Here is a 26,740-nt window from a genome sequence, read left to right as displayed (position 1 = left end):
TCATTTTTCAATGAAAATTGCCAATTTTCAACCACGAATAACTCAAAAAGTATTGAGTTTTGAAAAAATAATTATAGAACAGTTTTTCCTTAAAATTAAGTTCTCTAGACTCTTCCGTGGCTATTTTAACCAAAACATTTTTCACCCCCGAGAAGGGGTGGGAACCACCCCCTAGATAAAAGCGCACATCGGCATAGGGTAGACTTTGTTTCTTGAGCTATTCCATACTTACTGTGAAAATATCAAGTAAATCGATGTAGTAGGATGCAATTCGGAGCCAAACACCCTCATTGACTGCCCTATTAGGAGAGTGTAAGGATGGGATTATCATAAACGGTGAAATGAACAATATAAGATATGCCGATGACACTGTCATTGTCATATTCACTTCAACTCTACAAAGTCTGACAAATATACTGGAACAGCTGAACGAAAAGTATACCGTATGTATATGGTATTAAAATGAACTTAAAGGAAAACAAAATACATGGTAATTACAAAACATCCAAAAAACAACAAGACACTCCATTTTAACCATATCCAGACAGAAAGAGTAGATAAATACAAATATCTAGGAACATTGGTTATTCAAAACGCAGAACAAGCACAAGAAATTAAAAGCCGTATAGAAATAGCAAGGGCAAAATTTGTGAAAACGAAACATCTGTTCTGTTGTTGTGGTTGGATGCGTGTAATAACCTTATTGTCCACGGAAACAAATAAAATAATATTAAATAAAACGCAAACTGTCAACAATAATATATTTATTTCGGTAAAAAGGCGTGCTTTGTTTATCGAAGAGAAGAGGGTATGTGACCGACCGGACTGCAAGCTGTGACTGACTAAAAGTATTTATGTTGACACATGTGGTTTTAAGAAGTTGACGGTTCGAATGCATTTAAAAAGTGATTTATTGACATAAAGAGGCTAGCTGGTCTGATACGGTAATTTATTAAATGTTGAATTTTTGTTTCCCATACATAAACTGAACAGGCCATTAACATCTGGTTTCGTATAGATAGTATGAGCCGAAAAAGTGTGAATTTTAAATGGGACGTATTGAGAGAAAAGTTATTGAAAATTAAAAATTAAAATTAGCAAAATAGTAATTGAAGCGTGTCGCCACACATCTATTATGTAGTAGAGACCTAAGATTGGATCTAAGGATAAGGTTGTTGCGCTGCTACGTTTTTACAACTTTGCTCTACAGATCTGAGGCCCGGAAATTGAAGCAATTAGAGACTAAGAAATTGGAAGCTTTTGAGCGTTGGTGTTATCGAAGAATACTACAAATATCATGGATAGACAAAATTAGCAATATTGAAGTCCTTGATAGGGTTAATAAGAGGGAAGAAATTATACAGACAATTAAGAGGCAGAAGCTTGAATATTTCGGTCATATATAGTAAGAGGTCATCGTTATATAGCCCGACCAAAGAACAATCTGACCCCCAAAAAAATAAAGGAATGATGAAAATCTGGGAATAGGTAGTTGAAATTGTCTATTATTATATAAGAAAAAGTTTACAATTCTACATCCCCTCCATTTTACAAAAATGGAGGGGAAAACCCCCCTCTCGAGGGTAAAAAATTAGGAATTGGATAAAATGACTAATTCTAAGCAACTTTTGTTCTATAGAGTTTTTTCCTTAAGTCAATACTTTTCGAGTTATTTGCAAGTGAATATGTTCATTTTTAACAGAAAAAAACATGTTTTTGGACGGTTTTTCGGAGATAACTCAAAAAGTAAGTATTTCAGCGAAAAAAATATTCTTAGCAAAAATATAGCTTATATGTTATAGGCTATATGCTATAGGCTGGTGTATGCTTGAGGTATGTAGACCCAGTAGAAGCAGAGTTGTAGCTAATGAAAAGTAGGTTCTTCTTCATCAAATTACAAATCGAATATTTCACTGTGAAACAACCCAAAAACGAAGCACTTTTTGGGGAAAATTCATTTCAACTTTTTTAAAGTGTTTAAAAAAAGGTTTATTTTTGTTTTTTAAAAAAAAACTTTTAACATTAAAAGTAAGTGAGGTGCGCTCAAAATATTGTTGGTTTCTTTTATTTTTTGGTAAAAAAATAGCGAAAATCACTTCCTAATTAACATTACAAATAAATTTTATCATTACCACTTCACAAGTTACTTTACTTATGTATTATTTGTATAATCTGTAAGTTTCATGGGTTCAAAGTGCATATTTTTGAAAAAGCTGTAGTTAAAATGGTTTGAACGAGTAACTAATCACGAGTTTAGGCAAATTTTGAACAGCCACAGCATAACCAATTTTTGTCTAACAAGAAAACAAAACAGCAAAAATATTCAGAAAAGCAAAACGTACATTTTATTACTCTTTAAGATTTTTGGTATTACATACTAATAATTTTTAAGTTAATTCCAGGAAGAATTCCATTTTTTTTTTTCAAATTAAAAAAAATGTTTTATTTTAAACCCAATTTTTTTTAAAGTGAGCACTTTGAACCAATGAAACTTATAGATAAAATAAACAATAGATAAGTAAAGTAACTTGTGAAGCGGTAACGATTAATTTTATTTGGTAAGCTAATTAGGGGGTGATTTTCGCGATTTTTGTACCAAAAAATAAAAGAGACCAACAATATTTTGAGGGTAACTCACTTATTTTTATTGTTAGAAGTTAAAAAAAAAACAAAAATAAACCTTTTTTAAACACTTTAAAAAGTTGTAAGGAATTTTTCCCGAAAAATGCTCTATTTTTTGGTTATTTCACATTGAAATATTCGATTTGGAATTTGACGAAGGAGAACCTACTTTTCATTAGCTACAACTCTGCTTCTACTGGGTTTGCAGACCTCACGCGCACACCATTTTTTTCAAATTTTTATAAGCTATATTTTTACTAAGAATATTTTTTCGCTAGAATACTTACTTTTTGAGTTATCTCCGAAAAACCGTCCAAAACCATGTTTTTTGTGTTAAAAATGAACATATTCACTTGCAAATAACTCTATACCAATAAGTATTGACTTAGTGGAAAAAACTCTATAGAACAAAAGTTGCTTAGAATTAGTCATTTTATCCAATTCCGGGCCTGTTTTGAACGTATACAGGGTGTAACGAAAATACAGGTCATAAATTTAACCACATATTCTGGGACCAAAAATAGTTTGATTTAACCTAACTTACCTTAGTACAAATGTGCAGTATAAAAAAAATAGTATAAAAAAAGTTACAACCCTTTGAAGTTACAAAATGAAAATCGATTTTTTTCAATATATCGAAAACTATTAAAGTTTTTTTATTGAAAATGGACATATAACATTCTTATGACAGTAGCATCTTAAGAAAAAATTATAGGGAAATTTGGACACCCTATAAAAATTTTATGGGGGTTTAGTTCCTTTAAACCCCCCCAAACTTTTGTGTACGTTCCAATTAAATTATTATTGTAGTACCATTACTTAAACACAATATTTCTAAAACTTTTTTGGCTCTTAGTACTTTTTCGAAAAGTCAGTTTTTATCGAGATATTTTGAATATTTGTCAAATCCACCACATATTTGTGTATGGTTAAGTACGATTATGGAGACTTGGTAATAATATGAAAATTTATGTATGATTTACATTTTTAGGTATATTTTGAACCGTATTAAAAAAGAAGCCATATCTCGATAAAAGGTGTTTTCTCGAAAAAATACAAAGAGGCAAAAAAGTTTTAAAAACATTTTGTTTAACTAATGGTATCGCAGTAATAGTTTAATTGGAACGTACACAAATATTTGGGGGGTTTAAAGGAACAAAACCCCCATAAAATTTTTATGTAAACATATTAAAAAAGAAGCTGCAACTCGATAAAAACTGCCTTATCGAAAAAATACTAAGAGCCAAAAAAGTTTTAAAAATATTGAATTTAACTAATGGTATCACAATAATAATTTAATTGGAACGTACAGAAAAGTTTGGGGGGTTTAAGGGAACAAAACCCCCATAAAATTTTTATGGGGAGCACAAATTGCACTATAATTTTTCTTTAAGATGCTCCTGTCATAAGAATGCCACATATCCATTTTCGATAAAAAATCTCTAATAGTTTTTGATATATTCGAAAAAATCGATTTTTATTTTGTAACTTCATAGGGCTATAACTTTTTTTCTGTGCATATTTGTACTAAGGTAAGTTAGGTTCATTCGAACTATTTTTGGTTCCAGAATATGTGATTTAATTTATGACCTGTATTTTTGTTACACCCTGTATTTTTTCACACGTATATTTTTTCACCCCCGAGAAAATTTTTCACCCCGTATTTCCCAATTTTTGTAAAATAGAGGGGATGTAGAATTGTAAACTGTTTCTTATATAATAAAAGACAATTTCAACTACCTATTTCCAAACGTTCATCCTTCCTTTATTTTTTTGGAGGTTTTCGTAAAATTTTGTGTTCCCTAATCGGGCTAATAGTCTGCTGCATTTGATTATAGACGGAAAAATAAAAGGTAAAGGAGATGTAGAAAGAAGACGAACCTCCTGGTTACGAAATTTAAGGGAATGGTTTAGTCTGAGCTCTAAGCAACTATTTAGAGCTGCTGTAAATAAAATAAGAATTGCCATGCTGATATCCAACCTTCGATAGAAGAAGGAATCTTAAGAAGAAGAAGATAATACTTACATATTATAACTCCTATACAAGGTGAATAGCTGCTGTCCTTAACTCCTTTCATCTTAATTTGATATTCTAATTGAGCATCAATATCCCTTAATGTTGGGGCAGCTGCAGCTGTTGGATGAGAATGGTACCATCCGATAAGAGTGAGCTTTTCTCTTTCTATGGTTTTCTTTATCTCGGTTTCTATGTATCGGGAACTGGATCTATCCTTTTTTGAACAGCGACATGGAAAAGCACGTTTGACGTGTAAATCTACAAATATATAGATAAGATAACCGTCTAAACATATTAAAATAAGGTACATAGTACACAATGATAGTAGTTCGGACGGGTAAATTGCTGATGCGTTGGTGGAATATTTTCCTGGCATCTCCATGGTATGTTTATACCTGGGTAAACAGTTTACTTGAATCTTTATCGACGCTCACTTCATCTTTCCTCGTTAGAGGTAGCTCAAAACATATTCCGGTATAATATTTAAATATATTTACCAACAAGTCAGTGCGTTTGGATTCAGTTCAGTCTTCTTGCAAAGCCTCTTTGATAGCGGGTAAACCTAGAAACACGTGTCAGGGGATGGTCATCATCATCATCAAGTAGCGTTACAACCCTGAGTGGGCTGACTGTACAACTTTCTTCCAATTTGTTCGGTCTTCCATCAACCTAGGGTCAAATGGAATGTTCATTTTTTGGAGATCTGCTTGGATGATATCTCTCGAAAATCTAAAACGTTGTACTCTTTCGAAATTGAAGCTGTTGACCGTTACATTTTGTCCTATCCTGTCTCTTCATGTCGTTCTATTTATACACATGTATTAAGTTTTCTCTTCATTCCTAGGTACTTAAAACTCTATGTTTAAATGAACATTCCAGATACTTTGCTTTTGTCCTACTAAGTTTTAAACCTGCTTGCTCAAGAGCTTGACTAAACAGAGAGCCTTGGTGCAATTCTACTTTCATATGAAAAAGTTTATCAGTCTCACCTACACTATTTTCTACTCTCTTACAATCTATATACTCTCATATATCAATTATTATGATTTCACTACCTGTATTATAATGAGCTTCATTATGATACAGATTTTCATTACGATAAAAACTTTTAACCAATAGAATCGCGAGATGGGGTGCTGTAAGTCAAATTCATTCGCTAATCTTATTAGGTACTTACTTTGTGTGTTGGGTTCCCAACGTCCCGCAAGATATCCGGACACCTCAGATTTCGTCAAGTGGCAATGAAAATCCATAAGGAATGCAGAATTGGTTGTCATGGTAATTAAAAACGGCTGTAGTTTTCCTAAGCTTGAAAATGGCACGCATTCGATCATTGTATTCGTATCGCTAAAAATAGAAAAAAAAATTTAAATTATTTTTACAATCGCCTAGGTCAGGGGTCACCAATTGGCGGAACGCGGTTCACATCCGGACCGTAGGCTAGTTTTGTGCGGACCGCGATTAAATTCAAAATATAGTTTTTTGCAATTTTGAAAATGATTGGCCATGAAATTGTGTACTATGTTTCGCTCAACTTATGTGTGCGAAGCAGCTTTTTCAATAATGAACTTTGTTAAAAATTTATACACATCCCAGCTAACAGATGAATATCTCAACTCCCTCATGAGAATCAGTTGCACTAAACTCATTCCAATCTTCAGACAGGTTGTACATTTTTTTACACAGGAAACAATTTTTTTAAACAAATTCAAAATTGCCTTTTTGCTCCAAAAAATGTATTTTTAGTTTTTTTGGGTAATTGTAAACTAAAAAGGTGTCTTGTTACTTTTCTCAAATGTTGATAGTTTTCGAGTTATAACTTATAAGCGAAGGTACGCATACGCATTTTCGAGGCTTGAAAACTTAATGTGTAAATTATTAGTGTTCAGGTTAACAAGTGCCTAAATTGAAGCTTATACATTCAACTTCAAGATTTCTAACGAGTAACCGGAGCTTATTTCAATATAGACCGTTGTTTTTTAATTGTTAATCGTCGCGCGTCGCACTTGGTATGTCTACCTACGACAGAAAGGCACAAACATATTATGGTTCTTTTCATGAGCATTTTTCAGTGCGTCACAAATGATAGAAAAAAAAAAGGTTAGTCCGTGATAAATACACATTTATGGCATTTATTCTAACATGACATTTTAGTTAAATCTGACAGTTGTCACATTTTATTTGCAATTTGGTATAAAAACAAATCAATTTTGTTTATTGCATTTATAAAATGGTATTTTCTTTGATTTGTATAGTCTTATAAATTGTACAGATTAAATTTTTTTTATATAGAATAATATAATATTATTTAATATTATATTATTATTCTATTGACAACTAGATTAAATATTATAAATGTCACCGACGAAATGTAATCAGCGACGTGCGTTTTTTTCTGTCACATACAATTTAATGCGTTAGAGAGAAATCGAAAAACTGTGACGCACTGAAAAATGCTCATGAAAAGAACCATATACGTAAGTACTTATGCGAAATTATATTATATACTTACTTATGCGAAAATTTATTAAAATTTTATGATATATTACATAGTTTTTTTTTAGTAATTTATTTATTTATTCAGTTAATTATTGCCAATGTGTTAATTAAATACGGCAATCATATAGTGCGGTACACACCATATAGTGCGACGCACCGCCGCCGCGGCTTAAGGGTCGAGTGGAGGCGCATAATTAACAATTAAAAACAACGGTCTAAATTGAAATAAGCCCCGATTACTCATCAGAATCTTGAAATTGAATGTTCAAACTTCAATTTTTGTACTTAAAGACCTCAAAAATAATAATTTACACGTGAGTTTTCAAGCTTCGAAAATCCTTATTTTCGCATTTTTCAGATTTTAAATCGCTTAAAACTCGAAGTCCATCAACTTGTTTGACAGAAGATCTTTTTTGTTTAAATGATCCCAAAACTGCTAAAAACATATTTTCGGGGGCAAAAATCGGGGTGATGTTCTGAATTTGTTAAAAAAAATTGTTAAACGAATTGTTAAATTGAAAAAGAAGAATAGGGAGACGCAGAATATCGTGGCTGCGCAACCTGAGAGAATGCTACGGATGTACATCAAATGAACTTTTCAAAGCAGCTCTCTAAAGTCCAGCTATGATGATTGCAGACCTACGTCGCGGAGATGGCACTTAAAGAAGAAGGTTAGACGGGATTTTTATGTCCTAAAAGTCAACACGGAACTACAAACACAATTACTGTCGATGAAGAAGATGAAATTTTAATTTATGTTGCAGAGAATCCAGATATCGGCCATCGCCGATTAAGTTTGGCAACTGCGACACGCCAATCAACTGTTTTTAGAATATTGAAGAGGGAAACATTGCATCCACATCATTACGCTAGTATTCACAATTTACTGCCTAAAGATTTACCTGCGCGTCTACAATTTCCTCAATTTTTACAAGATAAACAAAATATTAGTCCAGATTTTCTGGATACCTACTGAAATCGTTTTACTGATGAGGCAACACTTGCCAGACGAGGAATATTTAATTGAAAAAAAAATTGTGTGATTCTAAAAATCCCCATGCTAAGAAACAATTTCAGGACTTAATGGTTAACATTTAATGTGGTATCATAGTGACTACTTAATAGGTCCTTTTGAATCGCCAACCAATTTAAATGGACCTCTATATTTAGATTTTCTTCAAGGACATTTACACGAATTACTAGAGCGCCTCTAGTAATATTATACTTCTCTCCTTAAGACAAACATTTGGTTTTTGGACGAAAGGGCACCACTACGTTATTCTTTAGAAATTCGTCAATACATACTTAAACCAACAGTTTTCGCATCAATGGATTAGTCGTGGAAGTGAGTTTGCTTGGCCACCAAGAAGTCCTGATTTCAATCCTTCCAAAAATTAATTTCCAAAAAAATAATTAATTTTCTTTTAGAATTGCGACAGAAAATAGAAGCAATCGCTAATGTGATTAAAACTAATAGATAAGGGTTATTTGATATTAGGAGATCATTGCGAAAGCGGATTAAACACCCGTTATTCCTGAAACTAGCAATATTTGTCTAAGACATGTTGGGCAGAATCATCATATTGAGGTCTGGAATCAAAACTCAAAGATTGGGCATTATTAATGAATCACCCTATATATACATAAGTCGAAATATTATACTTACTGGGTAATTGTCCTATTCGTAATGGTATTGTGTTTAACCACCATTCTCTGATACATCATGGAATTCATCATACTCCTTTGTAGCAACTGTTCCATATTAGCAGCTGTAGCACACATCATTTTATTAGTAACAAACAAGCACATAGAAATAAATAATAAAAATATAATTTTTCTTATATAACTTAATATAAAAAGAGTATCAACTTGCCTTCTCTTTCTTTCATCAACTTCTCTTGCTTTTCGTCCTCTTCTTTTTTCTTCTTATACCAAACGTTCTTAAACGCATCCAATTTTTTCCCTCTGTACTTTACAGACGCCCATCCACAACCGGATTTTTTGTCGGGATTAATAAATCGTTTACAAGCTATTGCCCAAGCACTGGGCGAAGCAAAAATGGTGTCTGTTTCTTGACTGCGGATTTTTCCGTCTTCGAGAAGATCTCCAACAAATTTTTGTCCCTGAAGAAAAATGTAGATTAAAATAGTAAACATAATTTTCCAAAATGTAAACGTAATATTTCGTTTTTATTTATGTATTTATTTATTTTTTTCGGTGATTACAATTCACTTATGAGTATTTTTGAAGTTATGCATTTAATTTAAAATAAAAATTTTTGAAAATTTCAAACCATACCCCTCCCTTCGTAAGATGTGCACTCAGCAATTTTACCAGAAAGTAAAATTACTATTAGGAAAAGAAAAAAAAGTGTACACTTACCAAATATTCTATTGTCATAGCCCCAGGACCGGGCTGCAAAATACCCGCAGATAGTAAATTCTGCAGGGTCACTGTCCTATTGTTGGATTCTCTTCCAAAAACCGGCGGGGCCGGTGGTTTAATCGGCTGAATTTTAGAGGATTCAGTTACTTCCTAGAAAAGTAATGACAAATATTATTGGCAAGCAAATATCACTCGTACTGTTAAGCTTATAAATTCTTGGAAAATGAAAATGAATAAAGTAGTCCCATATAAAAATATTGTATATAGAAAAATATATCAGGAGTTCCCTTGGTCATGCCATAACTTGAGAACGACTTTACTGTCCAACAGGGATCTCGTGAAAAGGCGGAGCTCGGAGTGCGCAGAGTGAGAAAGTATTCGGGCAGAAAAGGATGGAATTTACCCAAACCATATGCTTGATCACGTTTATAATCACTGGCTAGATATTAAAATTTGCTAGATATAACGTTGGCTATGAAATAAACAACCTGCTAGTTTTCACTATCATAAACTTGTCAGAATGACACGTTTATCATGTTCCACAATTAAAACTTCCCCTGTTCCAGTGTTGCCATACATCAAAGTTGGTCCGACTCCACTCTGTTAAGCTATGAACAAATTTTCAGCTTGCTATCATGTACTTACAGTACAGATTATCATCAATCTGTATTGGAATCAAAAGTCCAATATAAAGATAGAAGAACAAGAATCCGAGAATATTGATATAAAGAGAGGAGTAAGACAAGGTTGTGCTCTGTCGCCGCTACTGTTTAACTTGTACAGTGAAGCCATATTTCAGGAAGCGATAGCGGAGCTAAGTGATGGGATCTCTATAAACGGAAGTATAGTAAATAACATAAGAATCGCTGATGACACCGTTATAATTGCAGACACCCTGGAATCGCTACAAGAATTGCTAAATAGAATTAACGATTACTGCATTCGATACGGACTAAAAATAAACAAGAAAAAAACTAAATTTATGATTGTCTCAAAAACAGAACATGGAAATGAAAGGTAGATAGAGCAAACCCAAATAGAAAAAGTAAAGCATACAAATATCTGGGAACCTGTGTTGATGACAAAAATGACCAAAGCAAAGAAATTAAAGTCCGAATTGAAACTGCAAGGCAACCATTTATAAAAATTAAGACACTGCTTAAAAACAAAGACCTTCAGTTGCCTCTCAGATTGAGGGCTCTAATAGCCAGCTTGAGAATAGAAGCTTGGACATTGAAGAGACAACACATAAGAAGAATAGAAGCGTTCGAAATGTGGTGTTACAGAAGAATATTGAAAATTCAGTGGGTTCAAAGGATTACCAATGTTGAAGTGCTACGACATTTAAATAAGGAGGTAGAAATTATGAAGAGTATAAAAACTAGAAAACTGGAATATTTGGGTCAGATTACCAAAGGAGAAAAATATGAGTTGCTGAGAATTATTATGCAAGGAAGGATCCAAGGAAGAAGAAGCATAGGAAGAAGACGCATCTTCTGGCTGCGGAACCATAGAGACTGGTTTAACTGTAGTTCATTACAACCGTTCAAAGCAGCAGCCAACAAAGTGACCATAGCCATTATGACATCCAACCTCCGATAGGAGAGGAAACTTTAAGAAGATCATGTAATATAATTATGTAACTATAAAAAAATATTACCTTCTCACTCTTTTCTGGTGATGCAATGCGACCATTCACTCTCATTCCCGATTTCTGAAAAAATTTTAAAATTAGGAAAAAATCTACTGAACAATAAATCAAATGTACCAGTTATCATATTAATTTTTAACTTCTATTCATGTAACTTGTATCCATGTAACCATATACATAGTATACTAATTTTCTAGCAAAAAATTATATAAGTGCAACAAATGGGTCTTATACAGGGTGTCCAATTAAGTCGGCATCATATGAAAAATATTTTTATTTTTAGTTTAATGAAAAAAGTTATTTTTTATAAAAATTTTTTAATGATCTAAAAATATGATAATCAGATACTAATTTTTTTAGTCACGTATGCAGTTTGTTAAAAATATGAACATCTTTAATCTATGTATTTATTAATGATATTACCAACTGCGAACATTTTATGTACCCTTTCATAGATTTAATTATTCACTTTTTTCATTCATACCCAGAGTCTTGAATCTAGCTAACTCCCTTTACGATTTACAACTGTTTGACAACTCCATCAGTCGTTTTAAAAGCAATTTACAAGAATTTAATATTTGAGTGAAACATCTGTAATTTGTTAATTTATTTTTATGTTATTGTTTTCATCTGTATAGTATGTATTTATGTAATATTTTATAATGTTGTTCTGAAGCTATTTCCTTGTGGCATTTTTATAATGAAGTATTTTTAATGGGAAATAAGCCACAATAATAAATGAATTTATTAACGTTTCGACGACCAAGTCGGGTGTCGTTGTCAAAATACAAAATAATACTAAATAATAATTTATTTATTCTGACTTATTTATACCGGCAATTCAGGCATGTATTATACATTTTAAAGTAGAAGACTTTAAAATGATATTGCCAATATTGATGAGTTGCGTTCCTGGGACGACTTTACTAATGTAATCAAATGAACTATCTTTTAGTAAAGTCGTTCCAGGAACGCAACTCATCAATATTGGCAATATCATTTTAAAGTCTTCTACTTTAAAATGTATAATACATGCCTGAATTGCCGATATAAATGAGTCAGAATAAATAAATTATTAGAAGAAATTTTTACTAAGCAACAACATTTTTGTTTATTTAGTATTATTTTGTATTTTGACAACGACACCCGACTTGGGCGTCGAAACGTTAATAAATTCATTTTTTTTTTTTTTTTTGTAAAATTGTGGCTATTTCCCGTTAAAAATACTTACTAATATTTTATAATCTATTGAAAAATGTGATTTCTTTATTTCTAAAGAATTCGGCTTGCTCGTAAAATAAATCAATAAAAAAACATTATGTAAGAGTTAACAATATCCAAAATTTATATTTTTTGACAAACCGCGTATATGACTGAAAACATTTATAATTAATTTGATAATGGTATTTTAGGTTTTAGAACATACAGAACTTTTTTTTCATAAAAATAAAAGTTTCCCGTATGGTACCGACTTAATTTAGACACCCTGTATAAGGAATTTTCTATTTTGTAATTTAAATTCTGCATTTATATAATTTTAGCTGAGCTACAACAATTTACTATGTGCTTTGAATATCTGTGAGTGCAATAAAATCTAAAATTGTGTATGTACTATTTTGGTTTACATGCTACAAAACTAATGTGATTTTGTAAATACTTAACAACACTTTTAATAGCAGCTTTGAATATACTAGGTCTGGATCCCGCTTATGAAAAAAAAGTTGATTAACAGCAAGCTGAAAATTTGTTAATAGCTTAAGGGTGTCTAGTCGGATAAACTTTGATACATGGGAGCACTGTAACAGAGGCAGTTTTAATTGTGGAACAGGTTAAAAATTTGGAACGGTCAGACCACGAAAACGGCACATTTATTTTGTCCGACAGAACAGACTTAAACTCTCCGAAAAGAGATTAAACTCTCATGCAAAAATCAGACTGCTATTTATCACCTGTCATAATTCCTGCCATTTGACATATTCTACATGTTCCACTCATTAAAACGCCCATTTGGTGATAAATAACAGCCTGATTTTTGCATGAGAGTTTAATCTCTGTTCGGAGAGTTTAAGTCTGTTCTGTCAGACAAAATACATGTGCCGTTTTCGTGGTCTGACCGTTCCAAATTTTTAACCTGTTCCACAATTAAAACTTTGTTCCCAGTCTTTTGTTCTCCAGTGTTCCCATATATCAAAGTTTGTCCGACTAGACACCCTTAAGCTATTAACAAATTTTCAGCTTGCTATTAATCAACTTTTTTTTCATCGGATCCAGACCTATACGAGGGCTATTCAGAAGTTTTGTTACGTTTTGATTTGTAGCCGCTAGGGGCGAGGCTAGCGCGGCCATCTTTAATATAGGAATTTAATATTCACCCTTGGCATGCATACATGTAATATGACCCTTATGTGCTCCAATGCTGAACATAAAATTCTTAATTTTATATCAAAAAATGCACAATAACTACCTCTTAAAACCTGCCAAATTTCATTTGCATATCTCAACTGGTTTTAGAGCAATAAATAAATCGTTGGTTTGTAAGAAAAATTTCAACACCCCCTATCTCGGAAACGAAGCATTTGCGGACATACGTTTATAAAGCAAACTGTCATTATTCTTTCATTCAGAATTACGCCTTAAAGTTTGCCATACTTATTTAAAAACACCCTGTATTGATGAAAAACAAGGCTAGTTGTTAAAGTACCAAAAGAAGTTAAAAGTAAATAAACTTTTTTATTAACCAACATAAGCGAATGAATCAAAAAACAAAATGTTAAGAAAACATGAGACTATAGTTGTGTATATATAATCAGTATTTTATAAATCTTAAAATATTCCACAGGGTGACGTGAACTTTGAGAAAAAATCACAGTTTGATTGGTACACCTGGTATACAATGACAATTTACCTGTCTAGCAACAATATTATTACAGCGATTATTGCTATTATAAGGCTATAACATGTTAAAAAATCACTTAAATTGAACAACTGGTTTAGGAAATTCGAGACATTAAAATGACCAATTTTTAAGGTGGTGCGTTAATTTCTTGGAGAAGTGTAGTTATAGTAGTATCACTATGATAGTAGTATCAGAAATAGTTATAGTAGTATCAGCAGCAATTGTCACAACTACATTTTAAATAACATGATGTTTTTTTTGCTCAATACCAGTAAGAAATAATATTGTTCTATTTTTAAGTATAGTGAAAATTTAGACCATCAACTAAACATAATATGATAACTAGTACAATCATATGTTTAATTTGCATTAAATTAATATAGTTTTTAGATACATTCTAAGGAAGAACAAAAAATATGTGATTGTAAGGTTGTCAACAAGGTAACAATGTTTTAAATCACTTCTACTCTAAATTTAGGTTCTTTAAGAATCTTGCTCAATATTTTTACATAAACAAAATGAATGTAACATTTAAAAAATCATAAAAATGTCCTAACTCCCAATTTGTTTAATAATTATAAAATTTGCGACAGCATATGAAAATGCAAACCAAGTACACTTCTAATAACTAATATCCCGCAAAATAATATTGGATTATGTACATTTAAAAATAAATTTAAATAGAAGATGTTCCTGTCCGTGTAACACATTGTGTACCACGCTTTAATTGGGATACTACTCTCAGGGGCCATTGACATCCACTGCCATGAAAGTAGTCATACGTGTATATCAAAAATGAGCAAAGTAGCAAGCAATGTGTTAAAAAAAATTTAATCAGTAGGTATACATTGCCAGTTCTGACATATGGAACTGAAACATGGACTTTTAACAACAACATAGTGCACAAACTTTCAAGCGACACAGAAAGATATTGAACAGAGAATGCTCAAGATTAAGCTCAGAGATCGCAAATCCAATGATGACATCAAGCAAACGGCTGGTCACGAATGGATGCAAAAGAAAATGAACAGAAGTGAATGGATACACTTACGGGGATAGGTGCAAAATCTTGGTCCAATACGATTTAAATGCATTCATTTTTTTTTCGAAATCCTGAGAAAACTAATAAATATATTTTTCAAAAATTTAAATGCAGAATGAAAGATTACATTATTACTGAGGGCCGAAAGTCCCTTAGAATAAACAAAAAGTTTCTTTTGAATAAAATATTATTTGAAATTAAAAATCACACTAATTTTTTTTCTTTTTTTACCCCTATAACTTATGAAAACATTATCGAAGTTTTCAGGGACTTCCGGCCCTCAGTAATAAGGAAATTTTTCATTCTGCATTTTAAATTTTTCAAAAATATTTATTAGTTTTCCCAGGATTTGAAAAAAATGAATGCATTTAAATAGCATCCGAGTGTGATAAATCCTCCTATGCAAGAAGCTGGACTGACTCTAGTAAAATCTTGTGGATTGTATTACCAAGCTGGCCCTTCTATTCCAAACAAAAAAACGTAAGATTGTAACATAATTCTCTCAAAAATACACTTAGAAATTATAAGTTTTAAAATATTATGGCAAACGTTAACAACGGTGTGGGATACATTTACACTCTACAGTCACTTTTTCAAAAAAGCACATACACGCAATCAGCATTAAATGCTGTAATGGGTGGAATTCGTTAAGAATTGAATTTAGTGCGAATAAAAAAATGAACAATTAAAAAATTATTAAAAAAGATAGATGAGAAAAAGGAGGCCTGGGGTGTAACTGCACCCCACACTGGCTTACGAGGGTTAATTTGAGTTATTATAAACTTTTTTTTACTTAAAGTGCAGCTGAGTTATAAGTGAAAATGTCCTAAATGCAATAATATACAATGTTTTTGGACTATCTCTGGTTTTTATTATTGGATCAAGGTTTACCAAGCTTCATTTCAAAATACATAAAAAAAAACACTGTGAAACGCCATGGAGTTTGATCGGCCATGAAACAGCCCTGGTTCCTAGAGTAAATTGTAATCACTGATAAAATAATTTAGTCATTGTGTTCAATTATTAACAGGTATGTTTTCAATGTTCAATGATCGAACAAGCTATGTTAGGAGTATCTCTAAGGGAATATATGTGAAATGAGTCCATGAGAAGCAAAGCTGGAAGATGTAATTGAAAGAATTGCACAAATGAAATGGAACTGGGTAGGGTAGGACACGTGGCACAACAAAACATCGAAAGGTGGACGAGAAACATTGTATGTACATTGGAGACCATGAGAGCACAGTCGTAGTAGAGCAAAGCCACAAAAGCAATGGCTAGACGACATCAAAGCAAAAAATGGGGAGAAACTGGCAGCAAATAGCACAAAACAGAGAATAATGGAGATGCAAACAGGCTGAGGAAGAAGGAGTTTTCAATGTTGGGATATGGTAAAGAATATGTCAAAAGTTATGGTAAAGTATATGGTAAACAAAACAATGGAATGGACAAACATGGGAATAAACATAAATGGAAATAAATTAAACCACCTAAGATATGCAGACGATGTAGTAATAATAGCATCAAGCTTTGAATAACTACAAACCATGCTAACCAAACTAGCAAATGAATCTGAACAAATAGGTCTAAAAATGAATTTTGCCAAAACAAAAACAATGACAAACACACAAGATAATAGAAACGTAATACTAAACGACACCACAATAGAAGCGGTTAATGATTATATATGTTACAGTTCAAGTTGATTCTCAGTTAGAGTCGACTCCAACTAGTTGGAGTCAACTCCAACTGAAACGAGCAGTAAAAGTTGATTTTAAAAATTTAAATCAACTTGTACTAGTTGGAGTTGACTCTTCCTGGATCGATTCAGTAAATGTTGATTATACGAGAATCTCAAGTGCATTTTTGATGAGTGTGCGTTTCTTTGTCTTGACCGTTTTAACTACTTATTAGTAGAGTCTGTAAGGTCGTCCCCGTTAGGTTAATTATTCTGATTCGATTTTTTGCACAAACTTACTCAAAGAAATACATCCTTATAACAAATACACAGGGTGTCACGCGGTACCGCGGTCGAAAAATTGTTTAACCAATTTTTGTTAAATTCAAAAAAAATAATTTTTATCTACTTTATCTCATATTATGTAAGTAAAGGTTTTATTGTGTGAAAATTGTAAATATAGATAGCAGTACATGAAGGGCTTAAAGTGTGTCTGAAGTAACAATGTATTTTAAATGGCTTTTAATTTTTCGCTCTGTTTTTTAGCACACTTTCATATAATTAAACATCCTTAACTTTCGCCTTCGGGAGGAAATCAGACTCGCCCTTGCAACGGCAACTGAAATGCTCACAAAACAGCGACCACGGAAGCAAAGATGGATGACAGAGGAAATATTGGATTTAATGGATAAAAGAAGAAAATTCAAACAGCACAAAGCAATGTACAAAGCATTAAATAGAACCATTAAACACAAAATAAAAATGGATAACAGAACAATGTGAAGAAATCGAAAACTTATATAAAAAAACATGATGACTTCCATCTGTATAAGAAACTCAGGAATTCACAAGCACGACATATTCACAAGGACTAAATAATCTAATCAACGCAGAAGGCAAACTGATTTCAAGCCCAGAAGAACAAATAAACATGTGGGAAGACTAACGACGAAGCTCTTCCAATACTGAAGTTCGAACTGGAATATGCTCTACGTCAACTAAAAAACAACAAATCTGTAGGAAAAGATGAAAAACCAGCTGAGCTGTTGAAGTTAATCAACGAGAAAACTTAGACCTTCTTCTTGGACTATTTAATAATGTTTACAATACAGGGACTATCCCTAAAATATGGTTTGAATCAGTCTTCATACCACTACCTAAAAAGAAGAATGCCAAATTATGCCAGGACTTCCGCCTTATAAGTCTATTAAATATCATTCTAAAGCTTTTCTTGCGTATCATACAGAATAGAATATACAGTAGAGTCTCGGTTATCCGCCCTTCATTTATCCGCCGTTCCGTTTTATCCGCCGCTCCATTTAAGTAATAATTTTTTTTTCAAATTTGTATAACTTTGAAAATATTAAAGAACGAGTAAAAATTTTTTAAGATGAGATAAAATAAGCCGAGCATTCCGAGCAACAAGAAGAAAGAGCTGTCGATATTATGATGCTACAAGATGGCGAGTATTGGCAGCAACAAAACGAGATAAATCAGCAAGGCAGATGAAAATCGCTAGTTTTTTTCGTTCATCCTAAATCATTCCACCGAACAACCCGAAGGCACAGTCGACTCGGCGGGAAAAGTTCGCGCATCTGGTTTGCGCACGGCTGGCGGCCATTTTTTCGGTCCACAGGTCCGCTGCTGACACGATCAATTTGTGATTGTTGTTGTCAGATCACGCTTGTTTCGGGGTTACTTTGATTTTGTGTTGTTCTGTTCGGTGATTTTGTGCATTGTGCAATAATAATTATGGATATGGACAAAAAGAAAGGCAGTTCGAATTTAATCTGTGCAGCGATCAACTGTAAAAACACGGTATCAAATTTCAGCTATAGTTTTTTTCCGTTTTCCAAAAGACGAATCAAGGTAAGCATTTTTAAATTCACAATGTTTTTATAAATGTGTATGTACTTAAATGGGTAGGTACTTGAAAATTTGGTGTTAACTATGAAACTTTACCTAATCAATTATTTTCAATGGGAAATAAGCCACAATTTTACCAAAAAAATGATTTTATTAACGTTTCGACGCCCAAGTCAGGTGTTATTGTCAAAATACAAAATAATTCTTGTATTCAATCATTGAAAATAGTTGATTATAAAAATGCCACAAGGAAATAGCTTCAGAACAAAACTTTACCTATATTATGTATACAGGGTGTCCAGAAACTCTACCGACAAACGAAGACAGGAGACTCCTCATATAATTTTAAGACATTTAAACCCAATTCATCTAGTCCGAAAATGCTTCCTAAGGGAGCTAGAGCTCTTTGAAGATGGCGTCTTGTAATTAGTTTTTCTTAGATACCTCCAGAACCCTTCTATTTAGAAAAACAAAAATTGGTACACACATTTATCTTCCAAAGATGCATCGATTTCATTCATCGTGAATTTCTAGTATCGGTCATAGGCGTCCGTTATGGGTAGGGCAACGGTTATTTTATCGCATAACTTTTTTATCTTTAACTTTTAAGAATTTTTGATATTGGATTATTATACTGTGAGATATTCTAGTACTAAAAGGTGCTCTTGATTTAAGTCCGTAGGACACGCCGTTTTCTAGAAAAATCGATTTGAAAATTTTTCGTCTTTTAAATTTGAAAAAAAAACTGCAAAAAAGTTTTCAAAAAAAAACAGTGTATTTTACTAACTTATACCAAGAGCAACTTTTAGTACTAGAATAGCTCATAATTTAATAATCTAAAGTCACAAATTCTTAAAAATTAAAGGCAAAAAAGTTATGCGATAAAATAACTCTTGACCTACCCAAAACGGACGCATATGACCGGTACTACAAATTCGCAATTAATGAAATCGATTCATCTCTGGAATATAAATAAACGTACCAATTTTCGTTTTTGTAACTTTTTTTTTTGAATTTTTTTTTGGAAATTCAAGAAACGAAAAATTTTGAAATCGATTTTTTAGAAAACCTTGTGTTCTACCGACTTAAAGGAAGAGTACCTTTTAGTACAAGGATACCTCATAATTTAATAATCCAGTGTCAAAAATGCTTAAAAGTTAAAGACATAAAAGTTATCCGATAAAATAACCGTTGCCCTACCCAAAATGGACGCCTATGACCGGTACTAAAAGTTCACAATAAATGTAATCGATTTATCTTTGAAAGATAAATATGCGTACCAATTCTCATGTTTCTAAATGAGAGCGTTCTGGCGTTATTTAAGAAAAACTAATTACAAGACGCCATATTTAAAGAGCTCTAGCCCTCTTAGCAAGCATTTTCGGACTAGAAGAATTAGGTTAAAATGTCTTAAATTTATCTGAGGAATCTCCTGTCTTCGTTTGTCGGTAGAGTTTTTGGACACCCTGTGTATAAAATATTGTTGAAAACGTACTTATACATACTTTGTTATTGTAGAGCTTGGAACTCCTATTTTTTGTACAAAAAAATTACAGAAATAGAGATAAAATACATAGAATACAGAGAAGCTCTTATTAGATCGCTATTAGGTCACGATATATTTTTTAATTAAAATTATACGTTAAATAAGTTTAAAGTAAATAAATTTTATTTGATACACTTATTTGAAAAATCAACACCGGTGCTGCAACATCTATTTAAGCAAAGCCGGATCTGACCACTTGGACCGATAAAATGGCGCAAGGTCACAGAATCTGTCTGACAGCTAAACAATGAAATTTATTGAAGTGCACCTTCAGGTTGTTCGGTGATCATTCTATCTACAATGTCCAATGTCAGTCAAAATTAAACTGATTCTCTTCTTCTTCTTCTTCTTGTGCCACTCCTATCGGAGACTGGAAATCATCAAGGGCTCAACTTGTGTTTCATTTAACGCTCCCTATTATCCGCCATTTTTGCTTATTCGCCCTTCCGTCGGCCTGTTTATGGCGGATAACCGAGATTCTACTGTATTATAAAAAATGTGATGAGGTCACCGGTCAAGAACAATTTGGCTTCAGGAAAGGTATGGGGACACGAGAAGCAATATTCTGTCTTCAAACTCTGGCACAAAGATAAGCAAGCAGAACCTTTTTATCTGTTTCATAGATTTTGAAAAAGCGTTCGGTAGGGTGACGCACACGACCTTGATAGAAAGGTGGAACAACATCGGAGTCGACAAAAGAGATTCTAAAATTATAGAGGCTATTTATTGGAATCAGGCAGCAATCGTAAAGACCAATGGTAATACGTCAAGGCCAATTGAAATACAACGAGGTGTTAGACAGGGTTGTGTGCTATCACCCATACTTTTAACGTCTACTCTTAGGTAATATTTGAGAACTCTTTATCGCACTCTTCAGAAAGAATCAGGATCAACGGTCAGAGAGTAAATAACATTCGCTATGCAGATGACACAGTATTAATGACTGATTCGGACCATAGTCTGCAGATACTGTTGGATAGGGATACTGAGAGTTGTGAAAAAATGGGGATGAAGATCAATACTGCGAAAACCAAAGTTATAAAAATATCAAGGAACAAAAATTTACCTCTTCCAATAAATATGTGAAACACCAACAGCTTGAATACGTAAGCCAGTACAAATATCTTGTTTGCTGGTTCAACAATCAACTTGATTATAAACAAGAAGTCAAGAGCGAAAATATAGGTAGCCCGACAGGGGTTTATCAAAATGAAAAGCTTATTTTGTAACAGTAGCATTAATATCAACCTTAGATGTCGTTTTCTGCATTACTATGTGTGGTCAATACTTTTGTATGGAACGGAGGCCTGGACACAACACAATACTGATGAACAAGTTGGACGCCTTTGAACTCCGGCTTTATAGAAGTGATTTGAAAATACCTTGGACAACCCACACCACCAACGAATATGTTCTGAGGAGAATAGGTACAGGTAGGGAACTGCTAAAAATCATTAAAGTCAGAAAAGTTAGCTACCTGGGACACATAATGAGAAACGAAAAGTACCGCCTCACGCAACTGATCATCCAGGGTAAAATTGAAGGAAAACGGGGTCCCGGTAGGCGCCAGATTTCATGGCTTAGAAATGTCAGAGACTGGACCGGCCTTGATTCAACATCTTTGTTTAGAGCCGCATTGTGCTGCAGTGTAGTCGCTAACCTCCACTAAAGGAGAGAGCACCACAAGAAGAAGAACTTTCGCCTTGTCATGGTGATGACATGTGAGCAATAAATTACAAAAAAAGTGTTTTTGTGGTTTGACAGAAGTTTGAATTTTTAAATGTCAAAATGGTGCAATGGTGCATCTCACTCGCACTCACATTGGTAGCTGCGTCAATATGCTCCTAGCGCTCATTGTTAATAATTAAAAATAACCCCTTAGTTTAGTAATAAAATAATAACAAAAATTTCTTCAGTATCTTGTAGGGGGGTCGTTAAAATTTTATTTGGTGACTTTCGGTCTTTCTCGTGACTTTCGGTGACTTTCTCGTCACTTTCGGTGACTAATATAATTTTTAACTGAGTTATTAAGCCTTGAAAATGGTCATTTTCGTATTTTGAAATAAATATAACAATAAACAAGTATGAACAATAAATTTTACAGAAAAATTACAAAAGACCTCTTTTGACCTTGCTCCGAATGACCCAAATGATGTAAAGAAAATTGTCCTAAATGAATTTTTTTTTGTGAGTTTGTTTAAAAAAGTTGTTTAAACAATTTTTCGACCACAGTACCATCTGACACCCTGTGGATTCGTTATAAGGACCTCTTTTTGAGTAAGTTTGTGCAAAAAAATCGAACTGGAATAATTTACCTATCGGAGGCGACCATACAGCCTAGAATATAAATATCACAATTTGAACATAATTATTTCCAGTAACATTTAATTTCTAGAATGATGACGTCATCTACGCTTTTTTAAATGAGAATAGGGGTCATGTGATAGCTCATTTGAAAGGTAATTCAATTTTCTATTCAGTAATATAAACATTAACATTATTATTTATACAGGGTGTCGAAAAAATATTTTTTTGAATTAAATTTTTTGACAAAAAGAAGAATGTGTGTAATTTATTTAACTCATAATACATTTTACTCCTATCAGAAAACAGGAAATAATGTGTATTTGACAAATAAAAATATTGTTTTTTGCTTAAATTCAGTATTAAAGCAGCCACCCACCTTCCTCTTGACAGTTTGAACATTTAATTTAAGCTAAAAGCAATGATTATTTTTCAAATAAACATTTTATTCTGTTTTATGAGAGCAATTAAATGTATTTTGAATTAGATAAATTACTTGCATTCTTCTTTTTATGTCAGTAAATTTAATCAAAAAAATAAAAAAATTTGGGCACCCTGTACAAAAAATTATGTTATTAGTTATATTATTGAATAGAGAATTGAATTACCTTTCAAATGAGCTATCACAAGACCCCTATTCCCATTTAAAAAAATCATCGATGACGTCATCACGCCCAGATGGGTGACGTCACTACTATTGTATATATGCCAAAAAGTCGTAATTAAAAAATAAAAATTGACCTGTTTCGGGATTTCTTTCTAAAATCGTCCATTCTCGAGAAAATGAATTTATTCCAACCTTTACGTACTCACTGTATATTATGAAAGTCAGAAACTAAAAAAAATCAAAGATTAAAGCTACCTCTATAAGATCCTGAAGAAATTTTTGTCATTATTTCATTAATAAGATATTATTTCTAATTATCAACAATGAGCGCTAAGCGCGTATTGAGGCGGCCGTCAATGTGAGTGCGAGTGAGATTCACCATTGGACGGCCCAAATGGTGCATCTCTTTAGCACTTACCATTGACGGCCGCCTAATACGTACTTAGCGCTCATTGTTAATAATTAAAGATAAAGCTTAGTAATAAAATAGTGACAAAAATTTCTGCTGGATCTTGTACAGGGGGCTATAAACTTTGATTTGGTCACTTTCTGACTTTCATAATAATGGATTTTAACTGAGTTATTAAGCCTTGAAAATGGCTATTTTTGCATTTTTCAAATTTTAAATCGCTTATAACTCGACAACAATCAATTTTAGAGAAAAATCACAAAATACCTTTTTTTGCTCAGAATAACTCAAATGATCTAAAAAAATTGTTCGAAGTGAAAAAATTATTTTTGTGAATTTGTCTAAAAAAAATTGTTTAAACAATTTATCGATCAAGGTACTGCCTGGCACCCAGTAGATTTGTTATAAGGACCTCTTTTTGAGTAAGTTTGTGCAAAAAATTCGAATCGGAGCAATTTCACTAACGGGGACGACGATACAGCCTAGACTAATTTAAACATATTCAGTAACATTAATTTAATTTCTAGAATCGGCTGTTTGTGTGAATCAGAATCAACTTTTACTAAATGGCATTGGGAAGAGTATACTTTTCCTAGTTGGAGTCTACTTTTACTAGTAAATGTTGAATATAAATCTTCATTTTATATTTATAATCAACTTTTACTGAAACCAGCCGTTAGAGTCGACTCCAACTAGTTGGAGTCAACTCTAACTGGATAATCAACTTGAACTGTAACATATATATTTGGGAAGGATAATAAAAATAAATAAGGAAAACCAAACAGCGGAGGTAACAAGAAGTTAAAAATAATGTTGTCACCTAAACTCTGCCACGTAAGGTTCTACCTACAATTTCCTAACCAATATGGTTGATGTCATGTGATGCCAGGGGTTAATCTGGAAATGTTTTTAACATCCTTTAAAATCGGATAATATAATGTAACCCTAAGTGTTTAAAATCAATTCAAGGGTTTTTACCTGTACATTTTGGTGGCTTAAAGCACGTAAACCTGTGATAACACTGATGATGGAATATTGATTCCGAAAACGTTTTGTTGTGATACAGCCCTTTTTAGGGATTTTAAATATACCTTTTACATGATAAGGTTTTTATTTTTTGTAAAAAGAAGGGTCAGATTAGCCTGGGCAGGATTTGGGAAATTAAAATGGGTCCTAAAGAATAAAGAAATACAACAATACTTAAAAACAAGAGTGTTTGACCAGTGCATACTCCCAATTGCATGCCAAACATGGACCTTGACCAAAGCAAACCTGGATAAAATAATGAAGACACAGAGAGCCATGGAGAGAGCAACGTTAGGAGTAAAATTAACAGACAAAAAACAAAACAACTGGGTAAGAAATAAAACAAAAGTCAAAGATGCAGGACAACATATAGCCAGGCTAAAATGGAGCTTCTCAGGTCATAACCCTACACAAACAGGCAATAGGTGGAATACTATGATACAACAATGGAGACCATGGACAGGAAAGAGAGCAAGAGGGCGACCCCAGATGAGATGGGGAGACGACATTAAAAAGATAGGAGGAACGCACTGGAAAGAGAAAGCACTAAACAGAGGCAAATGGAGGAAACTGGGGTCTATGTTCAAAATTGGGCGAATTAAAGGGCAAAAGCAGAGGTTCAATCACAAACTAAGTAATCTCAGAGACTCGGACCCTAACATAACCATTTTCTAACTATACTATGTGCATGTGTTATTTTCTTATTCTATGCATGTATGTTATCATTTTTGTGAATCAAAACTACTACTTACTATGATCATGACTGATTGAGCAGGATTCTACAGAGCCAATATACTGCAGCTTTTTCGACTAGAACAAAGGCCACAGTACATGCAGATCTATTTATGTTACTAAAGCAAAAACTATATACAGCCAAAATAAAAAGAAAGTAAGAAAATTAAAAATACTCAACCCATGCAAAAATACATTCAATCAAGTAGTAAAATCAACAAAAGAACCTCAATCTCTTCCATCTCTTCATTTTCTTTCCCTTCAGAATTATTGTCTTTGTTTTCGTCCACATCTTGGTTATTGCTTTGAGAAGTTTGACCTAATAATGCTGCTTCAAGCTGAGACTGCATCTTAAGAGAAACATGTGTGTTAATAGTTGAAAAGAATGCCAGTATTAACAGATTTTCTGACTTCCCCAAAAAGCTTACAAGCTGACAAAACTACAACCTCAAAACTACTGGAAAGCTCTATACCTTTAGTCAGGATTTCTAAAATCCTTAAGATGTTCGGAACTGATCACTAAACATTTATTTATTCGTAAACAAACTTTTATTACAAATATTTTTGGACTTGGATTGCCTTGTCAACATGCCAAATAACAACAAATGACAACGGGCTCGGGCGTGATCCGTTCTTGATACGGTTTTACCTCCCAATTTTTGTTTCCTCTTATTTCATTTATTTAGAAAAGGACATAAATGAGTTTCTTGAGATTGATTACACTCGCGACGTTAAGAAGAAATGTGTCAATTTGTTCAAGGTACGAGTATGGGTTTCGTACAAGGTAACGCCGATTCGGTCGTGACGTCATGGCGTCTGACGTCATCAGATTTTTAGTATCATTTTGAAGATATTTTCTTGTGGCAATTTACTATTTTTATTGAGAATAAGCCACAAACTTTAAAAGGGTAAACCCTGTAGTTGGCTGTATACCTTCGTTAAAACAACGTAGAATGAAGTAAGCACTTCTGTTGTATGTAGGTATATGAATTTATTAAAATTCTTAAAATTTATCCACAAGGGAGTGGAAGTAAACTGACTTTCGGTCAAACTGACCATCATCAGTGTAAACGTCCAGTGTACAAGTAATTGAAACTAGCCACTTCAATAGGTGTAAAAACCTCTAAATAACATTATTGCTACATTAGTAATCGACATTAAGTCGATATCTTAAGATTATAAATATCACATATGGATGTATGTCATCCTTGCTCGGAAATTGCACAAGGTTGTTGTGATCAGGTGAGAGGTTAACAACCAACTCTGTTGGTTGTTAACCATTGCAACCATTTGGTCGAACTTGTGGTTGGAATTATCCATGAATTATCTGATGTTGTCATGTCGTCTGGCGGATTATGGACGTTACGGATACACAAGTTCCTACTTTTGTCTCATTCTTGATGGTCACTGCGTAGTCATTGACATTAATCTACGGATATTTCTTTAACAGAACTAACCAA

The 26,740-nt window shown here is 32.9% G+C and overlaps 1 protein-coding gene across 3 annotated transcripts in view; it reads right to left on the bottom strand.

Moving 5' to 3' along the window:
- The window catches only part of LOC114334471 (MPN domain-containing protein CG4751-like), a 42,304-nt gene extending 16,297 nt beyond the window's left edge, over positions 1-26,007 (bottom strand). The window contains exons 1-8 of one of the 3 annotated variants that reach the window (XM_050658380.1): positions 25,754-26,007; positions 25,508-25,630; positions 11,184-11,237; positions 9,521-9,673; positions 9,012-9,261; positions 8,805-8,907; positions 5,817-5,986; positions 4,649-4,897 (exon numbers count right to left, since the gene is read on the bottom strand). In XM_050658380.1, coding sequence (XP_050514337.1) covers positions 4,649-4,897; positions 5,817-5,986; positions 8,805-8,907; positions 9,012-9,261; positions 9,521-9,673; positions 11,184-11,237; positions 25,508-25,630 — 1,102 coding nt within the window. In that variant the 5' untranslated portion in view covers positions 25,754-26,007. Of the gene's footprint in view, positions 1-4,648; positions 4,898-5,816; positions 5,987-8,804; positions 8,908-9,011; positions 9,262-9,520; positions 9,674-11,183; positions 11,238-25,461; positions 25,672-25,753 lie in introns of those variants that run through there. The other 2 variants (XM_050658381.1, XM_050658382.1) reach the window with 2 other exon arrangements.
- Positions 26,008-26,740: the final 733 nt, after the last annotated feature.

The sequence above is a fragment of the Diabrotica virgifera genome, chromosome 8 (assembly GCF_917563875.1).
Source record: "Diabrotica virgifera virgifera chromosome 8, PGI_DIABVI_V3a".
NCBI classification, from domain to species: Eukaryota; Metazoa; Arthropoda; class Insecta; order Coleoptera; family Chrysomelidae; genus Diabrotica; species Diabrotica virgifera.
This window is presented reverse-complemented; position numbering and strand designations above follow the sequence as displayed.